This window comes from Sorghum bicolor, chromosome 1 (assembly GCF_000003195.3).
Source record: "Sorghum bicolor cultivar BTx623 chromosome 1, Sorghum_bicolor_NCBIv3, whole genome shotgun sequence".
NCBI lineage: Eukaryota > Viridiplantae > Streptophyta > Magnoliopsida > Poales > Poaceae > Sorghum > Sorghum bicolor.
This window is the reverse complement of record NC_012870.2, coordinates 65,864,579-65,885,809: the sequence shown is the minus strand read 5'-3', so window position 1 is coordinate 65,885,809 and position 21,231 is coordinate 65,864,579. Positions and strand designations below refer to the sequence as shown.

General features: G+C 40.6%; 1 protein-coding gene across 2 annotated transcripts; it reads left to right on the top strand.

Annotated features, from left to right (window-relative positions):
* LOC8082285 (protein ABERRANT POLLEN TRANSMISSION 1) lies at window positions 1,308-20,685 on the top strand. Of its 2 annotated transcripts, XM_021447082.1 has the most exons (22): window positions 1,308-1,768; window positions 1,927-2,038; window positions 2,148-2,444; window positions 3,005-3,267; window positions 3,361-3,571; window positions 4,188-4,361; window positions 4,463-4,540; window positions 4,780-5,025; window positions 7,659-9,755; window positions 10,022-11,816; window positions 12,014-12,117; window positions 12,604-12,960; window positions 13,071-13,189; window positions 15,710-15,968; window positions 16,415-16,639; window positions 16,803-16,942; window positions 17,737-17,809; window positions 18,059-18,160; window positions 18,245-18,598; window positions 18,752-18,919; window positions 19,168-19,555; window positions 20,030-20,685. In XM_021447082.1, the coding sequence occupies exons 1-22, from the start codon at window positions 1,620-1,622 to the stop codon at window positions 20,128-20,130; spliced, it is 7,812 nt and encodes a 2,603-aa protein (XP_021302757.1). In that variant the 5' UTR covers window positions 1,308-1,619; the 3' UTR covers window positions 20,131-20,685. The 2 variants fall into 2 exon arrangements, with proteins under 2 accessions (XP_021302757.1, XP_021302761.1); XM_021447086.1 differs by lacking the exons at window positions 1,308-1,768; window positions 1,927-2,038; window positions 2,148-2,444; window positions 3,005-3,267 and having other exon boundaries at window positions 3,436-3,571; window positions 4,193-4,361.

Here is a 21,231-nt window from a genome sequence, read left to right as displayed (position 1 = left end):
CGAAAAAACGCAAAAAGCATAATAACCGCAATCTCCAGGGCCTCGGACGCAAGTTCCGACTCGCCCGACCCCTCAGGGCCTCGGACGCAAGTTCCGACTCGCCCGACCCCTCAGGGTCTCGGACGCAAGTTCCGTCTCGCCCGATCCCTTCTGGGCTCAGGCGCCGGACCCTGCCCCACCAGGTCGATAAGACTTCCACCATACGGCGCCCATACCCACGAAGTGACAAGCGCGATGACTCCCATACCGCAGCAGGGTAGGGTGCCGACTGTTCCAACCACCCTGGTCACTGTGGCCTTACCTCTTTCACTATGCAACCTTACCTCTTTCACTGTGGCGCACTGCCTCACAGTAAAAAAAGAGATGGGGAAGGTCAATCAGCGCCACTGTCTGCCGTCTTCTCCTACTATTAACAGGACGATCAGCAGTATCACCGACCCGACCCCCCCGACTCTTAGCCCGAACCAATATAAACCCTCTGTGTTTCATTTGCATCACCATCCGAGCTTGGTCAGTCACGCAGGTTTATACTTGTTAGTGACTAGACCGCGAGTCTAGACGCCGACACATCTATTTTTTATTTACTACATAGATCTACATATGTGGAGCTGAACAAAATTAGTTTTGTAATTTTTAGATTTTTCTATGAATTATTATGTATTTATTAATTTTCAGCTGAATTAAACTAATAGGATATAAGAGATTTTGTATTGGGAATCTTAAAAAAAATTTTATTTTCTTTTCTACAAGCGGACAGCCATTCTTCGTTGGAGATAGCGATTCTTATAAAATTTTATATTAGAAACCCTAGAAAATATTTTATTTTCTTTTTCTCTATTACCACCTTTAAACGGACGGAGGTTTCTGCGAACGGAACACGGACACGGCACGGAACGGAAGCCGAACAGGGCCGGCAGAAAATATTGGCAGACTGAAATTTTTCCTTTTTATAGATAGGTATAGATTAGATAATAATTGTCACGTACAAATAAAGTTCAAAAATTTTTCGCAAGAGAACTCAGGCCTATATCCATTGCATCAAAACGTGACGCACAGGTAACGTGAACTGAATCAGTCGTTGATACGCTAGCGCTGCCACAGTGCACTCCTCTGAAGCACAGGTGCAGAACTGACAGACCGGCGAGGGCGAGGCCGCGAGGGAGGCGGCGGACGGGGCAAACTGGCAATCCACCGTCCACGGGGCGCTTGCGCTTGGCTTTGGACGCGGTCCGCCCCGCACGCCTGTGCCGGTGACAGGGCCGGCAATGTTTTTTTTATGGAATTTGGACTCGGACGTGGGTAACCGCCGCGCCACTCCGCCCGCACCCTTTTCCTCCGGTCACCCCCCTTCGCTTCCCCCCGGAAATGGCGCGCCACCTCTTCCCCACTCCGCTCCCGTCCATCCTCTCCTCTCCATTACACCAGTCCGCGATCCCGCACCATCTCCGCTCAGCCCCGCGCTCCGCCTCAACCTTCCTTCCCACAACCACGACCAATCGGATCCCGCACGGAGCGCGCGCCGCCGATTGCTCGCCGCCGTGGCGACCTCGCATTCTTCTGGAAGGAAGAAGGGTTTGATGCCATGACGGAGCGCTAGAGGCCAAGGTGGAGAAGCGAAGATGATGCTTGGCCTAGTGCAGCTGCTGGTGGGGTTCGTCGTCGCCTGGGAAGCCGTCGAGCTCGTCCTCCGCCACGGCCTCGTCCTCTCCGTCTTCAAGCTCGCCATCCTCGCCGCCCTTGCCGCTGCGGCCGGATGCGTCGCCGTCATGTACGTTCGCTCCCCCTTGTTCGTCCCTTTTTTGCCCACGATGCCTCACCGGACGAATTTGTCTCCGTGCTATGCGTTATGTTTCTCAATTCTCGGAATGGGATGGGGTGAGTGGCTCTCAATCTCAAGGATCTGTGTGTTGCGAACTCCAATCGCAGTTTACTCGCCAGGGCGGTAGCCTGGGTGCTCCGACGCGCGGCCAAGGTCTCCATCGGTTGCCGCTCCTACGGCCTCAATTACCTGAGGGACATCACCATTTCATCACCGAAGGTACCTCTCCCCTCCCCGTCTAGCTACTTTTGTGGCTTCTCATCCCTCCACGCCAATGGCAATGCCAATCCTGACATATGGATCCATCCGCGTTTGCATTGCATTTCAGGGCGCTGTTGAGTCCATCTGCATTGGTGAAATTAGACTTGGCCTGCGGAAACCGATCACTCAGCTGGGATTTACAATACTAACCCATGGCCCAATCCTGCAACTGCAAATCTCTGATTTGGATGTTGTCCTCAGGCAACCTGTGAAATCCGCTAACAAAAAGAAACCTGCCCCTCGCAAACCGACCTCGACCACAGCAGCCAAATCAAAAGGAAAATCGAAAGGACAAGCAAAATGGAGTCTGATAACAAGCATGGCCAGTCTGTTGTCATTATCCATAGTGGAGCTGAGGCTTAAGGTACTGCCTACTGTTCACATACTTAAACTCCATCAATCACAGCTATATTATTATGAACACTCACAATTTTGTGAATGCCATATCTCTCTCCCAGTAACCCCATAAACATTTTTTCCCTGTCATTATTAGCAGATGCTGGAAATAAAGAGGTTCATAAGTTGTAATAGTTGTATAGTCACATATTCTCAAAGGTTTAGTCGCTTGACAGACTTTTGTCCTAAGTTCTTGTGCTAGCAGATGTGTGCTCTGGTTCTGGTTCAGTCTTCGGTACATTCTATAGGATAGATCCATATCCAAATAGTTAAACCATCATCATTTTTTTCTTTTGTTGTTAGGAGCTTTATAATGCAAGTGAAGCCATCTTTAGATTTGTTCGATAACAATTTATATGGAATATGCTTATCTTTTTTGTTTTGTAATTAATCTATGACATTTTTTAACAAGAGGTACATATGAGTCACAATGGCTCTAACATGTGTTCTCTGTTTTGCTTCTCTCTCTCTCTCTCTCTCATGTACGCGTGTTGATAACTTGGCATAACTTGTCTCTACATACTGCAGGCTCCAAAAGCTGCTGTTGGTATCAAGGACCTTAAGATTGATATATCTAAAACTGGAGGACTGGATCCAGTTCTTAATGTTCAAGTTAATATCGTACCTGTATTTGTGCAAGCACTGGAGTCAGACAGCATTGAAAACAACACATCGGTGTTTAGAAAATTGGATTGGTGGGTTAGTGGACAATATTGTTCAGCCATGGACACTTCAGACTGTAGCTCTTTCCTGTTTGAGGATATATCACTCTCATGTGACCTTCATCAGAGGTAACACGTTAAGTCAATGCTTTGCAAACTTCATCAGATTTATAAATAATGAAATAATTAACAATAGGAACTATTCTTGACTATGTCTTTTAGGGATAAAGCAATTAGAGTAAAAAATTTGGACTTGATGCTTGGTCCAATTGTTGTGAATTTGGAAGAGAAATTACTTGCAAAAAAGAAACCATCTGCCTCTACTGTTGCTGAGCAAAAGGATGAACCTTCTGTGGATAATAAATCAACAGCCAGATCCGAAGGGGGCAAACTTGCATCACTAAATAAGAAGATCAGTATGTTTCCCGAAAAGGTTGTATGAACTCCATAGAGTACAACTGATGTTTCTATATTTATCTATCCACAAGTATTTTGCTCTACTGCATGCATAGTTCATCTTTTATTTTTTTAGCTTGTTTATGCTTGCTTATACCTTTGACAATAGTCGTATTGGTTCATTTTCCCTATAAAATATGTGGACATATACTTTTTGTTATTTATATTGACTTGGAGGGAGGCTGCATTGGAGTGATATTGCTTAGCAAAGCTAAATCTATTCTGGATATATATACAGTATGTGCAGGATGCGTATTTCTTTAAGTATAGAACCGTCGAATAATCGTTCTTCACTGGTTGTGATATTGCTCATTAAATCACTGCTGAGTGTCCAATTATTATAGGACTGAAGAAATATCAGAAACAAATAGTTAGAGGTGATGTCGAATATCATATAAGTTATAAAATGCAACTCAAATGTTCTTTGCTAGCACATGTAACCGAGGTATTTGGGAGTTTAACTTTACCTAGGGTACAATTCAAAACTTTCAAGTTATCTCATACTGTCTATATTTGCCATTTTAAATTGTTACTGTGATTTTTTAAAACAACTGTTGGATTACTGTTCACTAAAATGTAGTTTTATTTGGAAGGTTAGCTTCAATATGTCCAAACTTGATCTGAAGTTTTTGCCTAAAGATCATGGCCTCTCAATCAACAATGAAATTGGTAGCATATCTTTGAGATGTACAAGGTTACAACCACAGCAAGACTTCGGAGAGGTCACAACACATCTTCGGTTGGAAACTGATATAACGGAGATTCATGTATGTTTTTATGTTATCTATAGGAAATATAAGTTTTTTCAGTTTTGGTTATTTCAACACGATTGTTTTCTATAGAAAAAAATGACTGATTGTTTTTCCAGCTTCTAATGGATGGTGCCACCTCTGTACTAGAGGTTATAAAAGTTTCGACAGTCGTTTCAGCTAACATTCCATCTCAGGTTAGCTTGACCTTATTTCTTTATTAATTCAAACTCTACTATTTTGGATCCTTCGATTTCCCTTGGAGAATTTTGAGGGGCCTCCATCTACCTTCTTTTATTATCATTTTTTGGACATTACTTCCCTTGCACACAGATAAGGCTTCCCTTTGATACACAGATAAGATGTTTTTTTAAAGTTTTTTTCGGGTGTATAATTCCTTTTGGAGCTAATGTGCTTATGCATTTTTCTCTCTCAGACAACATTGCCAGTTCAAGCTGAAGTAGATATCAAGATTAGTGGATTCCAATGTAACCTCATTGTAAGCAGAATTAAGCCACTGATTAGAATAAACTCAGATAAAAAGAAGCCTCTTGTTCTTCAGGACAATCCTCAGCAAAAGAAGGCACCCAAAGAAAAATTAGCATTGTCTTTGGCATGCACACTGTCAGCTCCTGAGTTGACTCTTGTGCTTCATAGTCTTGATGATGTACCACTTTACCATGTAAGTATTAAGTGCCTTATGGCTGCTGTGCTGTACTTTTCTGTTCTCAGTTGGTTTTGTTGCTTGCATTGCATTATTCACACGGCTCAGACTAAGAAAATCTACTTATTCTAATAATTGCATGTTCTATCTATAACTCACCTTCATATGTTGCTAAAACAATCATGCCATTTAGCATCCATAAAACTATAGAGAGATTGATGGCATTGATATGAAGGGAATAGTGGCACTTATGGAGAGAGTGATATGTAGGTGAGTAAGCACCTCCACCAGATTAAGTAAAAGCAATCCCCTTTCCCTATATTGAGTAAAAGCAATCCCCTGCTGTAGACCACAAAGTTCCTTCCTCCTTGATAGCCCACACGACTTTGTTTGCATTTGGAGGAGCAGCATTGAAACCACATTGTTGTCATGTTTCCAAAGCTCTCAAGCAACAATGATAACTAACGGAGTTTGTCCACTTGCTTGACAGTAGGGATGCAAGCAGGCTTGTCCACGAACCCACAAAAATTAAGCATGTTTGTGGGTTCCTTGACAAGCCCGCTTGCATCCCTACTTGACAGAGTGACTCCACCAGCTAGAAAAATTCACAGCATTAGTAGAAGACGAAATCCTCTCAAGCCTAGCCTGTTGGAGAATGATGGACACAAAACTTGCCAAGAGACAACGCAAGAGATAAGAACGTGCTGCATGGTCTATCAGCTTGACCACAAAGAGAGCAGCGAGGAGCATCATGGAGACCTATCTTTGCCAAACTATCGTCTGTCCAACAGTGCTTAAGAACAGCCAGCCATGTGAAAAGCTTGCAACATAGTGGAGCCCAGGATTTCCATATTTCTTTTTCCATGGTGCAAATCCGATGGTGACCACAAAGAAAGCCTTATCGGATGATTGCAAGAGTATACTCTGAGCCAGAGAGTTTCCAAACGTGTCGATCCTGCACATTATATTGCAAAATCACATCCTCAACCAAATCCAAAACAATGTTTTCAAATCGTCTAGTCAACCCTAGTTGCCATGGCACTAATCAGCCGACTAATTGCGATTACTTGTCAACCAGATTGATTAGTCGATCATAATTGGTTCTAGTCGGCAGTATGGTCATCCTGCCTAAATTCACTGGTACATAGGATGTATAAACTATATAGTTGGTCTTGCTTTAGCAATCGGTTTGATTCTTAGAATATCCCAATTTCTTTGTGCTGCTATGTTTGTACCTTTCCTTTCTATGTTGTGTCGCAACCTAAGTGTTGTTGTGATCTGCGATTGCTTGGCTGCATACACTTATTGGTAAAGTGCAGAGGCTGGAACACTGTTCCTTTATCTAAAAAAAAGTTGGTCTTGGTCCTAGTCCAAAACTCCATAATCCATCCCAGACAACTAGAGTAGCTGCAGCAGTAGTAGAGCCAGGCAGGATGGTAGTGGAGGAGGTGGAAGAGAACACTAGCATTACAGGCAGTGAGAATTTATCCGTTCTCCTGCTTGGCAGTGAAAGCTTGTACAGGCAGTGGAAGCTCGTACAGGCAGTGGATGGAGGGGATGGATGACTGGGAGATGTATATATTGAAACCCTACTGAGCCAAAAAAAATACTAAGTCCATGTGCCAAGTGCACAGCTGCCAAGCCCAACTTGCATTTCATCCCCTTCCAGATTAGTCATCCACAACCTAGGATTAAATCGTGACTAAATTGGATGACTTGATTTCTAATCAGCCTAATTGGGTCGTAGTGCCTAATTGAGGTCAGGGGACTGATTAGTGCGACTAATCGTCAATTCGTGATTAGTCAGATGACTTGAAAACACTGATCCCAAATCAGTAGATATTCCTCAATGGCTTTATTGTCAAGGTTCCTTTAATGTCAGCCACCCACCGATGATTATGAAGCCCTTCTGCGACTATCCTTCACTTGAGCACCATCTTAGGAAATAAAGCAACAAGGTTAGGAGCCAATTTAGAGTATTTGACCATGCAGCCTACTATCTGGCTAACATATGGTGTCTGTTCCATTCCCAAAGTGTCATGGTGACAACAATGGGTACATTTCCAACTCTTTCATGGGATTTGTGTAAGCTTGGTAGCATGGGAGATTGATACCAAGGGATTTCTAACTATCATGTTTAAATACCATAAAAAAACTAGACCAGGGTGGAAGGACACCTCACTTGGTTTAGCTCTAAGAAGGGGCCAGGTCCTGAGTTCGACTCCCCGTGGGAGCAAATTTCAGGCTGAGGTTAAATAAATCCCCTCGTCTGTCCCACGCCAAAGTACAGGTCTAAGGCCCGGCTGGTTATGGTCATTCTCACATGGTCATTCTCACATGGGCTGCGGTGCTGCTGTGTATGGGTGGGGCAGGAGTTCGGGGGTTTTCTCGACCTGTGTGAGAAGGTCTTCTTCTTAATGCAATATGCAGGGCTGTCTTACCCCTCACAGGTCGAGTTACAACACCCCCCTGGTAGTGCTGTTTAAATAAATAAGGGGCCTCCCTACTGTATTTCCTTGAAAACAAAAATTAAGCTGTTTAAATGGTTTGAGGCTTTTTATGTGTCCAAATGGCTAATGATATCACGAATTATGACATTGCAATCTTGTATTAACATACTAATCTCGCTCTGTCTGTACTGGATAATGCAGTGTCTTTTTCAATCAGCTAATGTTTCTGCAAGTAAGATGATAGACCAAGGAACTCAGTTGCATGCCAAACTTGGAGACTTAAAATTTATTGTTTCTGGTAAACACCAACAGTCAATGAAAGAAAATGCTTCGGGCACTTTACTGCACATTAGCCATTCAACTCTTGATTTGGAACAAATGGGCCCAGGCAAAGATAGTGATGAGGACCATGCTAAAACTTCTATCTCTGTTAATATATCTGGAATCAGAATGCACTTTTGTTTTTACTATCTTGAGTCACTTTGTGCAACTGCAATGTCATATAAAGTGTTCCTGAAAAGCATTTTGCCTCCTAAGAAGCGATCTGTCCAGGAGAATGCTTCTCAAAAATCTACCAAGAAAGCTAAAGGAGCACAGCTTCTCAAAATCAATGTTGCACAGTGCTCTATTGTGTATGATGGTGACATGAGGCTGGAAGATATGAGTATTGCTGACCCAAAGCGTGTAAATTTTGGTTCTCAGGGTGGTCGTGTTGTAATCATCAACGAAGATAATGGTTCCCCAAGGATGGCTTATGTAAATTCTACCAGCCTTCCGGATCATAAGAATGTGCACTTCTCCACTTCTCTTGAGATCTATCAGTTTGGTGTATCTTTGAATAAGGCAAAGCACTCCATGCAGGTTGAACTTGAGAACTTTAGATTGATACATAAAGAGGACCAGCTTGATAATAAACCTGTAGAGGAAACCAAGCTTTTTGATGTGCGTAAAGCAAAGTTTGTCCAGCGTTCTGGTGGATTAGATATTGCAGCCTGCTCTCTCATCAATGTGACTGACATTGCAGTAAGGTGGGAACCTGATCCCTATCTGGAATTGCTTGAAGTAGCTACACGACTTAAATCTGTTCTGCATAGAATGAAACTACAGAATTCTGTTACCGAGGTAAAAGATGAAACATTGAACGTGGATATTCTGTCCAAAAAAGAATCACCCACAGACCATGGTCAGCAAGAGAAGGTACAAAAGAAGCGAGAATCAGTAATTGCCATTGATTTAGAATCACTAAAAATTTCAGGTGAATTTGCTGATGGGGTTGAGGCAATGATTACTGTTGGATACATATTTTCTGAGAATGCAAAGATAGGTGTTTTGGTTGAGGGAATATCAGTCAGCTTTTGTGATGCGTGGATATTAAAAAGCAGTCGTATGCAGTTATCTCGTATCCCAGTTTCTGTTTCTGATAGCAATTCTGATAAGAAGTTACAATCTGCAGCTGCATGTGATTGGGTTATTCAATGCCGTGATGTTAATATTTGCTTGCCTTTTAGGTTGCAACTGAGAGCTATTGATGATGCCGTAGAAGACACGTTGAGGGCCTTTAAACTTATTTCTGCAGCGAAAACATCTGTTTTGTTTCCTGAGAAGAAATCTAGCACCACCAGCAGCAAAAAGAGCAAACCAAAATCAATGGCATTTCGGTATGTGCGGATCATCGTACGTGACCTGATAGCAGAAATTGAGGAAGAGCCCATGCAAGGATGGCTTGATGAGCATATGACTTTAATGAAGAATATATTTTATGAGTCCACAGTTAGGTTGAATCTACTTGATGAGCTTTCTTCAGGTAAAAATAAGGATTCCCCCAAGGCAAAACTGGATACTTCTTCTGAAAAGAACAGTGGTGGCCCTGATGCTGATGCAGATGTTCCTGGCACACACTCCATTGAAAAACTCAGGGAAGAGATCTATAGACAAGCATTTCAGTCATATTACCAAGCATGCCAGAAATTGCCAGTATCAGAAGGGTCAGGTGCTTGTTCAAGTGGCTTCCAGTCAGGATTCAAGATGAGTACTCGTAGAGCATCAGTTATGTCAGTATGTGCAAAAGATGTTGATGTGAGCTTATCAAAGATCGACGGCGGTGATGAAGGAATGATTAGTTTTATTAAATCTGTAGATCCAGTTTGTGCCAAAGATGATATCCCATTTTCCCGATTGTATGGTAGCAATTTTAGTTTGAAAACTAAATCCTTATCTGCGTACTTGAGAGACTACACATTTCCACTCTTTTCTGGAAGCAATGGAAAATGTGATGGACGCCTTGTGCTGGCTCAGCAGGTTAGCATTCCTTGCCGATCACTGATAAAGTAGTGTTAGAATTGCTAACTATTTCCGTGAAATACCACTATAATGGTTAACTGACCTTGTAACAGTAGAAAAAATAATGGCTTCATCTAACTGCATATCTTTGTAGTTTCTTCCTTATTTTGTTTGAGCATATCATTCAGTATTTCAACAAAATGATATTCTCCAGAACTTTTGTATAATTCTGTATGGTGATCAAGCATCATTCGAAATTGTACTGATCCCCCCCTTGGTGGCAGGCAACCTGTTTTCAGCCCCAAGTACGACAAGATGTCTATGTTGGCAAATGGTGGAGAGTAAATCTGCTACGCTCTGCAACTGGTTATACCCCACCAATGAAAACATATGCTGACATACCACTCTATTTTAAAAAGGGGGAAGTATCATTTGGAGTTGGTTATGAGCCAGTTCTTGCTGATGTAAGCTATGCTTTTACTTGTGCACTCAGGAGGGCAAATTTAGCTAAGAGGTGGTATTTTGAGCGTCCTGAGCCCCCTAGAAGAGAGCGCAGCTTACCCTGGTGGGATGATATGAGGAACTATATTCATGGAAAATTTAAATTGTGTTTGAATGAGACAAAGTGGCATCTCCCTGCTGCGACAAGCCCTTATGAGAAGCTTGATGAGATGCTAATCAAAACTGATTTCATGGAAATACATTATGTGGATGGTTATGTCAGTCTGTCTTCAAAGTATCTAAGGATATACCTAACTAGCTTAGAGAGTCTAGCAAAGAAGTCCAGTTTAGAAATTCCACACCATCCAGCTATACCTTTCCTTGAAACCCCCTCCTTTTTCATGGATATTTCAATACAGTGGGGTTGTGATTCAGGTAATCCTATGGATCATTTTATATTTGCTCTTCCTGCAGAGGGAAAACCACGGGATAAAGTTTTTGATGCATTCCGCTCAACTTCTCTGTCACTGAAGTGGAGCTTTTCACTTAAGCCTTCTACTACTGAACCCATAGAACACCAACAGAAGAGTAATTTGTATACAACTGATTCTCCAACTGTGAACGTGGGGGTGCATGATTTGGTCTGGCTAATGAAGTGGGTGAACTTGTTTTTTCTTCCTCCCCATAAACTACGACTGTTTTCGAGGTTTCCACGTTTTGGAGTTCCCAGATTTATACGATCTGGTAACCTCCCACTTGACAGAGTTATGACAGAACAGTGCATTCGTTTTGATGCCATGCTATTACAGATTAAAAACATGCCTCTACAGGCAGATGATCCTGCAAAAGGTTTGACACTACACTTCACAAAGTTTAGGTATGAAATAGCTTTCAGCCGCGGGAAGCAGATATTCACCTTCGAATGCAAGCGTGAACCTCTTGATCTTGTCTACCAGGGCATAGATCTGCACTTGTTGAAGGTATTTATTAACAGAATTCCTGAATCATCAACTTCTAAGGATTCTAAGATAGAAAATAAGAGTCTGCTGACAAAAGATAAAGATAGTCTTGGTTGTGAAAAGGGCAAAAAGAAAACTAGTCCAACCGAGAAAAGCCGAGATGATGGATTCTTTCTGTACTCTGATTATTTCACAATACGAAAACAAACTCCCAAGGCTGATGCTGCTAGATTATCAGCATGGCAGGAAGATGGCAGAAAAAAAACTGAAATGCCATTAATCAAGTCTGAGTTTGATGGGGGGGATGAAAGTGATCATGATCAATCAGGTAGTGATGATGAGGGATTCAATGTGGTGGTTGCTGATAGTTGCCAGAGAGTTTTTGTCTATGGATTAAAGATTTTGTGGAATTTAGAAAACCGGGCTGCTATCCTCTCTTGGGTTGGTGGTTTAACTCAGGCATTTCAGCCTCCAAAGCCATCTCCTTCTCGCCAATACACCCAAAAAAAGATTCTCGAGAAGAAGCAGTTAATTAAAGAAGCTGAGATGTCCAAGGATGGAGCTCTCAGTTCTGTGTCCTCAACATCACAGCCTTCTGAACCTCAACAAATCAAGAGTTCAGAGTCACCACCTTCCAATGGATCTGGCAAGCCAGATCTGACATCAAGTAGTGAAAATGGTATGATCAATAACACAATCCTATGTTTCCTAGTTCTTGACATAATTGTGTTCAATCAATGACTAAGTTGTTATTTATTTTTATCAATTAGCACATTCTTGTCATATTATTTAGTTTTCAGCAATGTGTTAAACACTAAAAAATATTGAAATTACATTCCATTTTTTCACTCTCTATTTTCTTGCTGTGTGATGTAGCACTTAAGCCGTCAAATAATAATGATTCAGAAGAGGAAGGTACCAGGCATTTCATGGTTAATGTTGTCCAACCTCAGTTCAATTTGCATTCAGAAGAAGCAAATGTGAGTAAATTGCCACTGCACTTCTTTGCTATGTTTGTTAAATGCAAGAAACTTTCATGTGATTTTGTATTTCATAAGCCTGTCATTATCCCACTTCAAAACCTTTCTGGCCTGCTGGGGGACTGGAAACCAAAACCGGCTGGTTTGCTAAAGCAAATTGTGGAGGCAGAGGTTACCCTGCATATTGAACAAAAGTACTACGATATAACTAAATATTATCATTTGATTGAGCTTTTCTTTTATAAAGGAAGCATTTATTTTTAAAGAATCCAATTCACATTTCTTGGATGGCTAATAATGGATTAGAGAAATGTTAAGATGGCAAGTGTAGGTAATGAATTTAGTTTCAAGGCCGCTTTTCTCAATTATTTGTTGGCAACATGGTGTTGAAATTTATGAGAGTATTCCTTTCATCCTCCATTAATTGCATTAAAATCTTAGAAGCGCTGCTCCAACTACTTATTAGATATCCGCTCAACATATCAGGGTAGGTTTCTGCTAGCTGCTGGTAGTGGGCGGGTCATGGTTCGTTCATTTCATTCAATTGTGCAAGTTGGTCAAGAGATGTTTGAGAAAGCAACTGGTTCCAGTAATGGTGCTACTGGTGGGACTGGGCCAGAAATGACCTGGTCACGTGTGGAGCTCTCTGTCATGTTGGAGCATGTTCAGGCTCATGTTGCTCCCACAGATGTTGATCCAGGTGCTGGTATTCAGTGGTTGCCAAAAATACACCGGAGATCATCTGAAGTTAAGAGAACGGGTGCATTACTTGAAAGGGTATTTATGCCATGCCAAATGTATTTCCGCTACACAAGGCATAAGGGAGGAACCCCTGAACTAAAGGTCTATTCTCTTGTCAATGATTTCATTTTGCTAAAACCTTTTCCTGAGCATAATTTTGCAACTATTAGTGGAGGGAACTAGTTTATTCATCAACTGGCTCTGGTATGCAGGTTAAACCACTGAAAGAGCTGACATTTAACTCACCAGACATAACTGCTGGTATGACATCACGACAATTTCAAGTTATGATGGACGTATTGACTAACCTTCTCTTTGCAAGAACTCCCAAGTAAATCATCTATCTTCTTTCTTTATTTTTTTTAAGGAGAACATCGCCTATCTTGTAGTCCTTCCATTTTAGCATTTCAGCAATTACATCTAGAGCCAATTTTGTGGCTCCTGCTTGTTGGTCCTAAAGTTTAACAGATTGTCTTTTTTTTCCTCTCTTCTTCCCAAAATGTTCATCCTGATTCCTGCCAATGTTTTCCCAATTGTAATGAAAATGAAAGATATTATTCAGCCATTTTTTCCTTTAAAAAATTGTTTTATCTGGTAAAGCAACTTTTAACAATATTTTTTTTGGGATGTGAGAACAATATAATTCCTTGTTACTAAGTAAAATATATTAGTCTACTACTAAAATTGGGAAACAAAAATAGATGGAAGAAAGAGTAAAAAAAGTACATTTACCAAGGAACAAGGAAATATCTTAAAACTGCTCGCATGATGTAAGGAAGCAACAATTCTGCTATATATACAAGCGTACACGCGGTACCTGGAAGTTTTTGGACAAAGATATCTGCATGGTTCACGTTTTCCTGAAAAGATCAGCAGCCCATTTGATGGTGTTCTCATGCATTATCTTCATAGCGCAGCCAGTTAATGTGCTGCTGATAGACGAACTGCTAAAGTATTCCTATTTACATCCTAGCAAATTTAAATGCTTCACACAGTATATGCTTGGTAGATTAATTGAGCTATGAAATCTACCTAATCTCACAGCTGTTATTCTTAGTTACATTTGTCTGAATATGGGTGTAGCCGTGTAGATCACACTGAACTCAGGTATCAATGAGGCACATTTCTTCCAGTGCAAAACATATATTGCAATAACTTCAATAAGATGGAAACTGTAAGTTCTTTACATGTTTGTACATACCATTCATCTTGTAAACATACAAGGCCAACATAAACAAGTGAGACAGTCACGTGCTTAGTCTGTGTTTATTTGTATATATTATCTACTAATGGAGATATTTGGTGGAAAACATTGGCTAGAGAAAGCGATCCATAAGTATTTAAACACTTTAAGTCACTTGCTAAAGTAGCTAAAAAATTCTACCAGAAACAGTAATACATTAGTGTATGTGGCCCATATTTTGATGGGTTCAAAGACTTCATATGGCTATAGTTTACAGTGTTTCAACATTTTAATAGTTTGCCTATACCTTTACCGTGCATCGCAGTGTTGATCTTGTAGGGTTTTGTGCACTTGTGTTCCTGTGCGTATGTGTTGTGTCTTTGTGTGCCCGCACTCAATGAAGCATTTAACATTTGGTCCCAGTAACATGGGCACATAGCACCTACAGACAATATTTGAAGGACGTAATTGTTCCACATGTTTTCTTTTCTCTCCAAGGCCACCTGTACATAAACATCTTTTTTCCTCTCTTAATTGAAAGGCAGAGCTCCTGCCATTGCGTTCAAAATAAAATAAAATAAAATTGTTCCACATGTTTTGCAGGCCCCAGTGCTAAGAAGTTTGTTGTGTCATGAGCCAGACCTTGGACAAACTTTAATAAATAAGTTCATGGACTACTGTATATCCAGTTTGCTTGTTGTCCTTAGCTTAGTGATTCAAGTTAACCAGCTAGTAGATATGTTTTCCTGTCTGGCACAGATAAATGCTTTAGTATTAAATTATACTTCACTTCCATGCACTAACTAAAGGCAGGCATTTTGAATTGGCCTATGGCATTGGCAGGAAAGAGTTATTACTCCCACTGATTATATACCTGTGACATCGATGTTTTTGTCCTTTTTTGTGGTATTTCATGATTTGTCACTTCCTTACCAAGCAGTACTGTAAAACAAGCTCTTTCTGTATCTAAAACCACGGTAACTGCACACTTTGCGATCAGGAGCAAGAGACTCACCTATCTCCTGCCCCTTTAGCACAGAAATCTGGGTCCGGTCGCTGCGTGCATTTGGCTTCCATGGTCGGATACCGCTGGATGCATCCTCTATGGTCGACTGGTGGCATATCAAACCGCAAAAACATCACCAAATCCCATCTTTGCTGCTTCGATTCGGTAGTGCTGCTGACATGTTGGAGAATTTGGAATGAACGGAATGCACGGGTCTTTCGGGTAATTTTGCATCGGCCGATACAGCTCGTGGACGAGATTAAAGAAGGGGCGAGGAGGTGGTCGTTAGTAGGCTTCTTGTTACCAAATGAAACACATTAGCTTAACCCACTGTTTTGATGGTTGACCTCCTCTACCTTCCGGTTACCCCTTTTGTGTAACCGTTGGCGCCAGGTGGTTGCTATTGGCGACCATCTGACTGGTTGCTGTAGTTTGTAGTTTGTAGTGTGAGGTTCCTCGACCCTGTTGCTAGTTGTTTGTACTCCTTGTTTTTTTGCTTTATGTAGGACTTTGTAAGATTGGCCTAACTCTTAAATGAAACATGTGCAATCATGTCCTTGAATAAAAGTCTGTATCTAAAAAGATGTTTTACTCTATATTGATCAGACCATTCTTGTCTTAGTAATATTGCTTTGCACTAATTGGACTTGTCAATTTCTCAGAAAACCAAAGAGTAATCTAAGCTATCCCCTGGACAATGATGATGACGACATTGAAGAAGCATCCGATGCAGTTGTACCTGATGGAGTTGAGGAGGTAGAATTAGCTAAGATTGGTGTTGAAGTAAAAGAAAGAGCTCGGAAGCTACTGCTTGATGATATCCGAGCCTTATCTACCTGTGGTGAATCATCTCATGATCAGAGTCAGTCACCAAAGGCTGATGACGCTGCATGGATTGTTACTGGTTCAAGGTTAATGCTGGTATGTTCAGAAGTATCATGGTTATATCTATTTTGAGTTAATATTACTATTAGTATAAAAAATACTTATATGATTGTATTCTTCAGTTATCTTCATTTAGTAGTTCATACCTTAATTAATACTTCCTCCGTCCAAAAAAATATAAGCGTTTCTGTTTTTTTCATATCAAATTATCCTAAGTTAATAATGTTTATGATATCAAATGGACATCATTGGATATATTATGAAATATATTTTTCATAACTTACTTGTTTGATATTGTAGAAGTTCATACTCCTTTCTACAAACGTTGGCCAAACTTAGAATAGTTTGACTTAGGATGAAACCAGAAACTCTTATATTTTGGGACGGAGGGAGTACTTGCTTTAGTCCACATTAGCATATAGTTATGATTATTATCCTTAATATGTATTTATTACCATCATTGCTCACTTAACCACTGCCAGGTCAAACAACTGAAGAAACGACTCGTGAATGTCCGCAATGGTCGGAAAGAAGCATATTCTATGCTAAGAACTGCTATGCAGAAAGCTGCACAGTTGAGGTTGATGGAAAAGGAAAAGAACAAAAGCCCTTCATTTGCCATGAGAATTTCGGTGCGGATAAAAAAGATTGTGTGGAGCATGTTAGCAGATGGAAAATCCTTTTCTGAGGCTGAGATAAACGATATGGTAAACTTGATTTCTTTCCAGTCAAATGTATTCTTGATTGTCGTTTCTGATAGCACATAGAAGTACTTTGTTCAAATTGTGCTCAAGAATGATGATAGTTCCTGTTGAAAACAAACTTTTGATCCAAACATAGATTTTTGCACTGATTTTTGTTGATCTGTAGATTTTTGATTTCGACCGAGACTACAAAGATATTGGCATCGCCCAGTTGACAACCAAGTTGTTCGTCCTAAAAAATGGACTTGCTAATGCAAAATCAGATACTGTTGTAGCACCCTGGAATCCACCTTCTGAATGGGGCAAGTAAGCATCTTTTCTCTTGAGTTGTGTACATGACTATTTAGATGCTCACATGTAGCTTTGTGCAGTCTTTTCTATTTCTTTATTTAGGACAATGTTTTCAGGGATGTCTATCATATAGTATGTACAGTATCACAATGATATGGCTAGCCTAAATATCTAGTATTTTATAACATCGCAATGATGTGCTAGGGCATGCCTTTAAAGCATGCTCTCTTCAGTAGTTTGGCAACGTATTTTTGTAGATGGAACTCTAGATGCTTTAACTTCTTAAGATGATTCATTTTCAGGCTGACAGTAGTGGTGTAAGTATAGGAAAAGTGTTCGAAGGAACAGAGATAACGCCTTAGATGCTGAAGTTCATGGGCTGTAGGTTGCAATTCTATACATCCTCCTCTTCATAATATTTTCCTAAAGGATTAACTTTGAAATGTTTGTAAACCATAAATTTGGTAGATGGGATTGCCCTGGGAATTTTGTAAGGATTTGGATCCATTCGCTCCTTTCCAACAGGCCCGATCTGCTACGTTCTTATGTTTCAAAAAGAGAGAGAGAGAGAGATATCTGCTACGTTCTGTAATTTGATTTTTTTATGTTTTTTTCTTTATATTTGTTATTACCCTTCATACATTCATTGGACTGTTTTAGTTTATTATATATTCCCTCTGGTCATAACTATGGGCAGAAAAAGTAACCATGTCAATTTGATGTCCAAAACATCGCCTTATTGTGAAACCTGCGGCTGTATCAGTTCTCTGCCTTGGCCAATCATGCTTCATGACTCATTTCAAATGCAGGAATGCAATGCTTCGTGTTAATGCCCGGCAGGGAGCTCCAACTGGTGGGAATTCAGTTATCGAGAGTTTCTTAGTAAGTTCAACTGAAATCTTTTCATTGAACTGATAGTATTTTTAAGTTTAGAATCATATTTTTCCTGTGATTGCTAGTTTTTTTTTCACTACCATAGTTAGATAAACGAAATGCAGATCATGATGCACAAATAAGGATTAGTATAGTGCAACTCTATACTGCCTTGTTTTGTTTTTTTTTTTGGCAGGCACACTTATATGGATGTCAATAAATAATAAAAGTGGTTCCGTTTTACTCTTGTAACTGCAGGTAGACATCTATCCACTAAAAATTCATTTGACTGAAGCAATGTACAGAATGATGTGGGGATATTTCTTCCCTGGAGATGAACAGCAACCACAAAAGCGACAGGTTAGATTGTTTGGTGTTCTTTGATGTTTCAAATTTTATTATGCTTTCCTCTTTGTTCCTTATGTTACTTTTCACTGTATATAGGAGCTTTTCAAGGTCTCCACTACAGCAGGGACACGAAGAAAGAAAAACACTTCTGTTACAGAGACAAACAGTCCCAATAACCAGTCATCAAAAGAAACTACATTTGCACAGAAGCCTGAACTTCGAAGGACATCTTCGTTTGACAGGACATGGGAGGAAACAGTTGCTGAGTCTGTAGCTAACGAACTTGTTTCACAAATGGAGGGTCAATATGAACCTCAAGATGCTGCTAAGGATTCCAAGTTACGTCCTGTTCGCTCTACTCGTGAGGATAAGAAAATTGTAGAGCCCAATGAGGTGAAACAATCTAGACCTCAAAAAATGATGGACTTCCGCAATATAAAAATAAGTCAGGTTGGCATTTACTTACTGTATGCAGATTTTTTTTAATAACCTGATACTTGTAAATACATGACATGATCAAACAATAACCACTTCCTTTAAATAGTCCTTTTCATGTAATGTGCTCGCTATTTGGTCTCATGACAACAATTCTTGGTATGCAAGGTTGAATTGCAGCTCACGTATGAAGGATTGCCATTTGCTGTTAGTGATGTAAGGCTACTTATGGATACCTTCCATCGTGAGGATTTTACTGGAACATGGGCAAGACTGTTTTCACGAGTAAAGAAACATATTGTATGGGGTGTATTGAAGTCTGTTACAGGCATGCAGGCAAGTAATTTTGATTTACTCACAAACTTTTGAAGTTGAAACAGCATTTCAAATTCCAAATGCTTAGCTGTTAAAAATTAAAATGGCATATATTGCAAAGCTAGATGTAAATGTGTGTTTATAGTTCAATGTTATCTTGTTGCTATTTTTATGACTTCCAGAAGGAATCTAGATGGAAATATTCAACTTGTAAGAAACATTAACATTTCAATAATTTGACTTCAAGGTTACTTATTTCTCATTTACAGGGTAAAAAGTTTAAAGCTAAATCTAGCAGCCAAAAAGAACCATCTACAGCTTTAATCAGTGCCACTGATTTTAATTTAAGTGACAGTGATGGTGACGAAGCTGGCAGTTCTGATCAACTTCCAGCGTTTCTAAAAAAGCCTAGTGATGGAGCTGGTGATGGATTTGCAACCTCCGTTAAGGGCTTGTTCAGTAATCAAAAAAAGAAAGCGATGGCATTTGTTTTGAAGACAATGAAAGGAGATGCTGATCATGATTTCCATGGTGAACGGAGTGAGAATGAAATTGAGTTCTCTCCATTTGCTCGGCAGTTGACTATAACGAAAACGAAGAAACTTATACGGCGGCACACAAAGAAGTTAAACAAGTCTAAGGTTCATAAAGTTGCAGGTGAGATATGAATTATTATTGATTGGCTGATTCGATGTCCACAACTCCATATTATATGCACAAACACATAAGTCTTCCTATGAGGACTCTTATTTCTACAAATGAAAAGGCTTCCTTGTGTTTCTCGTTCTTGGTTGGGGGGCTAAGAATCTGTCGTTGGTCATTCTACTATGATACATGCATAAATATCTGGGCATCTAGCTTGCATAGTAAACACATCATTTATAACATCTGTGCTACAAGCAAGTCCTTAGAGGCTAGGTTACTAACAGGCACTAGATCCAAAAGCTATGTTCGTACTTCTTTTACAATACATGGATAGATTCTTATAACACTCTAATAGACAACTTGGATTGGAGTATATTTGGTACAATTTAGCCCGGATTCCACCATCCTAGTTTTGTAAGTTGGAACGAGCTCGTTCTCATAGGAGTAACTCCCAGTTGACATATTGTCTGTTGATTTCTTGTTCAGCTACTGATCTTGAAGTGGCAGAGCTGCCACCGCGTGCTCCTGGGTACAACACAGACTCCTCCTCCGACTCGTCATCGGCGGAAACAAGCCCAAAAGATTAGCCTGTGCCCCCTGTGAAAGGTTGATTCAGAGGGATGCTTCGAAGTCGTACTGAGCCCTGGAGTGATGTCCAAGTTCCTTCTTTACAGCTTCTGGTTTTGATCGATCCATCATTGATCTTCGAGATGATTTTGCAGTCATCCGGATAGATACAAATAATGTTTCAACATTCCCTCCCCATCAGATGTAGCTTTGAAATAAGCTGTACAATTGTGACGTTGAATTCAGTGCTCTGCAGAGAACTTTTCTTTTTTTTTTGAAGGACTCTGCAGAGAACTATTATCATGACCTGAGGGTAGCGTGAATTCTTCGTTGTATTTTTCTTGAGTTGAGGGTAGTGTGTGAAACTCCATTCTCAGTTTTGTAGTTTCAGTCTACAGTATAACATCCAGTGCGATAGCAAATCTCCATTCATAGGTCTTGAAATTGAACTTTGTATTATCACTAGACCCAAGTTGTTCTAAGTACAGATCATAAGTTTAAGTCACATGTAAGACACAGACGGTGCGATTGCAGTTTGAAAAGTACCAAAAGAAAAAAATCTCTTTGCTATTTAAGGTCGTGTTTAATCTGAGAGCAGATATACTTTTGTGTTTGGTTTGAGAATAGGTGGAATGGAACCATCCTAAAGGTGGTATAATCCTCCAAGATACCGTCTCCAAGCGTCCCTTAGAATCAGTGCCGTCTTGTTCGCTTGCTATGGCTTATCAGCCAGCAGTGCCCTCTTGATGTTGTTATACTGCTCTGTGTGCGTTTCTTCTTCCTCATGTTGCCTCCTAGCCGTATGTATGTGCACCGTGCCGCTGCTTGCAGCAACTGTGTGCCCCCACCGTGTCTTGTGCAGCCCCTATCATGCTTGGCGTAGGAACAATAATCCGGGAGGAGCCAAGCAAGGTCACTGATGTGCTGCAATCATGGCTGCCAAGCTGCACGAAGAAGACGACCATGGAGATAGAGGTGTAGGCCGACTAGGGAGCCGCTATGCTCCACTAACACTCGGGCCCCACATTGTTGGTGTCAAATGGTGGGTGACACCTTGTTCATGTCTCTCTCTACTCCCTCGATCAAGGCCGTGTTTAGTTCGTGAAGGAAAAAAATTCGCG

Bases quoted from the DNA above. Each gene is read 5' to 3' on its own strand.
- LOC8082285 (XM_021447082.1), top strand. From the start codon at position 1,620: ATGATGCTTGGCCTAGTGCAGCTGCTGGTGGGGTTCGTCGTCGCCTGG. The intron at 13,190-15,709 runs GTAAATCATCTA...TCAATTTCTCAG, and splicing joins CTCTTTGCAAGAACTCCCAA to AAAACCAAAGAGTAATCTAA. The intron at 17,810-18,058 runs GTAAGTTCAACT...TTGTAACTGCAG, and splicing joins CAGTTATCGAGAGTTTCTTA to GTAGACATCTATCCACTAAA.